Here is a 4,534-nt window from a genome sequence, read left to right as displayed (position 1 = left end):
CATCCTGGACAACATGGTGAAATCCCGTCTCTACTAAAAATACAAAAATTAGCTGAGTATAGTGGCGTGTGCCTGTAGTCCCAGCTACTCAGGAGGCTGAGGCAGGAGAACCACTTGAACCCAGGAGGCAGAGGTTGCAGTGAGTTGAGATCGTGCCACTGCACTCCAGCCTGGGTGACAGAGCAAGACCCCGTCTCGAAAAAAAAAAAAAAAAAAAAATACCTGCAAGAGTATCTGTGGTATATACAGAGGAGTAGAATTGCTGGAGCATGAGGTATGCCAGTGTTTAGCTTTACGAGATAATGCCAAACTGTTTTGCAGAGTAGTCATAGCTATTTTTTCTTTCATCAGCAGTGGAAGCGCATTCCTCATTGCCTTGCATCCTTGGTAATGCTTGCTATTATCTAACTTTAAAAGTTTTGCCAGTTTAGTGGTGTGAAATGTTATTTCATAATGATTTGAATGTACATTTCCTTCATTACAAATGAGGTTGAACATATTTGCATGTTAGGGGCTTATGCTTTTGTGAAATTCTAAATTCTTACTCACTTCTGTTTCTTTTTTTTTTTTCTTTTAGAGATGAGGTCTCACTCGGTTGCCCAAGCTGGAGTGCAGTGGTGCAGTCATAGCTCACTGTAACCCCAGACCCCTGGGCTCAGGTGATCCTCCTGCCTCAGTCTCCTGAGTAGCTTAAAAGAAAAATTTGGTAGAGACCGGGTCTCACTGTGTTGCCAGGCTGGTCTGAAACTCCTGAGCCCAAGCAATCCTCCTGCCTTGGCCTCCCAAAGTGCTGAGATTACAGGCATGAACCACCGCACCCAGCCTTGTCTTTTCCTTTTTGATCTATGGAGATTCTTTGCATATTCTAGATGCTAATAATTTGCCAACTAAATGTATTGTGAAGATCTTCTTAGTAAGTAATTGGATGTGGGAGGGGAGGAAGAAGTAGTATAGAATTACTCCTAGGTTTCTAGTTTGGGAAACTGATTGGATGATGGTACAATTAAACTAGGACATAGAATAGAGGGGGAGAAACAGATCTCAGGGAGAGGAGAATTAATTCGGAGTTTAAAGTTCCTATGGGATATTCAAGTGGAGACATCTTAGAGAAATTTGGCTATTGGGCTGGATGTGGTGGCTTGCACTTGTAATTCCAGCTTCTCTGGAGGCTGAGGTCAGAGGATTACTTGAGCCCAGGAGTTTGAGGCTGCACTGAGCTATGATTGCACCACTGCACTCAGAGGAAGACCCTGTGTCTAAAAAAATAAGAGATTGAAAGAAAAAAAAAAAAAGAAATCTGACTATAGGGGTTTGGAGATTAGGCCAAGCTCTGTTATGCTACATTAGTTCTGTAGGATCTTATATGATGAGCCTTTCAGAAGATTACAGTTGGAAGGAGAGAGAGTGGTAATTCTCCAACTCATTTGTCTTCTGCCCATCCCGCCTTCCTCTCCAGGCCATGGATTCTCCAATCTAAATTTCTTATGAAATAAATATCCCAACCAAGTGACACACAAGACACTTCATCTTAGTTAATAATTACTTTATTAACCTTTTGGTCTTTCAACATTTAGATAGTCTTTCTCAATATTTCCAGGAGAGTACTTCATTTTTATTTTGAAAACCATTCAACACATTTATCTTACATAACATGCAGAGCATATATCTATCTGTATTTTTAAAATTTTCCTGTTACTTGTTGATACATAGTACATAATTACATAAGTTATTCCATGTACACTGAAAACAATATAGGAAATATATACATCTAAGACTTCTACTTTGTACAGTCTTTCATTAAATAAGAATATTTACATACATTTTCAGATGTTTCTACCTTCCTGTATGTATTTGGAATTGTATGTAGGTAGCCACTGAAAGAATATGGGCCCCTTGGGAGGATGGCAGTGGAAGTCCATGAAGTAAAGGGCATTCTTTAAAAAGCAGATTGTATTATCATTTTGATTGCCTTTTAGTTATTTGAGATTCTGAGAATTCTGATAAACCCCAAAGCAGAAAGATTCCTTAGTACCCTTGGAAGATGGGAAAGGTGAGGGAAATACCGGAAGCAGGGTTAGGACTTGGCACATCCACTAAGAACATAGCACCGCAGTACAGCTTACATTATAGTGCCAGGGTAGAGTTATTACTGAGTAGCTTAGGATGATGAACATTGACCTTCCTACAGGAGTAGTAGCAGCTGATTTGTGACCATGATTGGTCACCTTTTAATGGAACTGCAAACTAAGAACAATTAGGGCTTGACATATACTCCATGTAGGGAAGTGATGGGAGAGGCAGCCTCTGTGTGGTCCATTCTTGGCAGCACTTTGTTTCCCTCTGGTTTTAGGGAGATCTTTTAGACCTGTAAGAAAAGAAAGGGGACATAAAAGTGTGATATTCAGACTCTGACTTCAGACTGGGTTTTGCTTGGAACATATTCAGTTCATAGATAACCCAAAGATCCTCAGGTAAAGGATGTGATGAGCTTTCCTGCTGCTATGCATTCATTATGGATTACAGGGGCTGCTTTTTTTTAAAGCCATGAAAGACTTGGGGAAAATGTGTCAGTTTTGCTTAGATAGTTATAGCTGTACTTTAAGGTTGACAGGTAATCAGGGTAACTTCTAATACTTACCACGTAAGATGGTGCCTCAGCATTTAAATAAATGGAGGTAGGAGAGGGCATGGTGGTAACATACTTTTAAACCAGTGATTGCAAAGCAAACCACAATGCAAGTATTTCTGACTCCCAAGATTGCCATTTCCTAAGAGCAATTCTGCAAGCAAAAGCAAACCTACCTTTCCTTGCTAACTGCTTTCAGTAAATTCTTGATGGCCTTAGATTCTGGATTCAGACACCTCTTCTCACCCTTCTTTTTCATTGTAGCACTGCAGAAATAAATAGGGATGAAAATATTTAAAACAATGTTGGGTCAATAAAACAGATGGCATACACAGTTCTGAAGTCCGACATTTAAGTTGCACTCTGCATGTTTTTGTTTGCTGTACATTAGTTTTATAATCATCATAAACCCTTACTGATCTTTTGTTATTATCATTACATATTTAATACAGTATATAATTACAACCAGGGAAGTGATAATCAGATGGGATTTCACTCACATGATCTCAACATGTGGACAAAATTGACTTGGAGGAATAATTTCAAGTTTTTCTAAAGACCTTGGATTAACAGGTTGATTACTAATGCTGATGCAGGTACAGCGTACAGTTCTTGAGAGAGGTATTCCTGTAGGAAAAGAGAAAGGAACAGCAGAGAAAGTTAGCACAGTGTTCATGTTAGACATTTAATGTAGACTGGTGGTATTTAGCAGAACCTATATCCCCATATTAGCAAACAGTCACTTAATCTGAGGAGGAATGAATCGCATCACAACACAATTGTAAATGATTAAATAGTTGATTATCTGGAAGAAAAGAATTGCAGCTTATTGATTATAAAGTCAAACCCTTAAACACTGTTCCTGTGGTTCATTGAGCTTAGTTAGGTAAGGAAGTATCTATCTCATCTCTCTCCGCATTCCCTCATTTTCTCTCTCTATCCTCCCTCTTCCCCATCTCTTCTGTCCTCCTTCCCTTTTTCCTTCTCTTTCTCTTATTCTATTTGTTTTTCTCACTTCAATTCACATAAGTTTTATGATCTGAGGGAATCTCTATTTATTTCCCTCTTATTTATAAACATGCAGTGAAACTTTTACAAATACATTATTTCTGTATTTTTAGAATTTATACCTATTCCTATTTCTCATTTTACAAATTAAGTATCCTTTGATGTTCCTTACCTTGAATACCACTTAGAGTCAGAAAGACAAGGCAGCAAATCAGAATGGTAGTTTGATTCATGGTGCTGAGACTGGAGATTCCTCTGCTGCAGGCTCAGAATATGTCTAAGCAGTTGAGGAATGTCTCAGAAAACGTGAGGCGAGTGTGCCGTATTTATCTGCAAAGGCATTTTCCCTCCCTAATTCTGATTGGATAACATTACAGTTGACTTAGCAAAACCTGCTGGCTGTTCCTGGGGAAGTCCCATGTTGCAAAATCGAAGGTATTATGTTTGTTTATTGTAGTCTACAAGTATGGAATTTCCCTCTGCCCCTCTTTTTTTGGTAATAGTGAATTAGGTTTCACTTTCCAAAACATGAACTGTTTCTTGAAAAAAAGAACTTAATTGCATATAGAAAAAAACAAAGGTTGCAATCCATTCTAACTATGCTTTTTCTCAACACTTAAACTTTTATAGTTAATTTCAGAGGCTATTTTTAAAAATATCCCCAGTAATAGAAATTTTTCATCCTTTATAGGTAAACCTAATTTTTTGGTAACAGCAAGTTGTGCCTGATTATTAGAACAGTGATTTACCTGGACAGTGCTCCTTGATCAAATACTATAAAGTAATAGGATTGGCTTGCTCAGACAAGGTCAAAGATATGGAACTGGCAAGTTTTAAATAATTCAATAAATGCTTTGTTCATTCATAACACCATTAGATTAAGTAAACAGCTTCCAACAT

General features: G+C 38.1%; 1 protein-coding gene across 1 annotated transcript; it reads right to left on the bottom strand.

The window, feature by feature from the left end:
• Window positions 1-2,346: 2,346 nt before the first annotated feature.
• On the bottom strand, window positions 2,347-3,867 carry CXCL10 (C-X-C motif chemokine ligand 10). Its single transcript, NM_001032892.1, is given in 4 exon segments — window positions 2,347-2,365; window positions 2,803-2,892; window positions 3,127-3,253; window positions 3,807-3,867. Coding segments are annotated over 4 exon segments (297 nt in total).
• Between the last annotated feature and the right edge of the window lie 667 nt (window positions 3,868-4,534).

This window comes from Macaca mulatta, chromosome 5 (genome assembly GCF_049350105.2).
Source record: "Macaca mulatta isolate MMU2019108-1 chromosome 5, T2T-MMU8v2.0, whole genome shotgun sequence".
Taxonomy (NCBI): Eukaryota; Metazoa; Chordata; class Mammalia; order Primates; family Cercopithecidae; genus Macaca; species Macaca mulatta.
The sequence above is the reverse complement of the archived record's forward strand: the minus strand, read 5'-3'. Positions and strand labels throughout refer to the sequence as shown.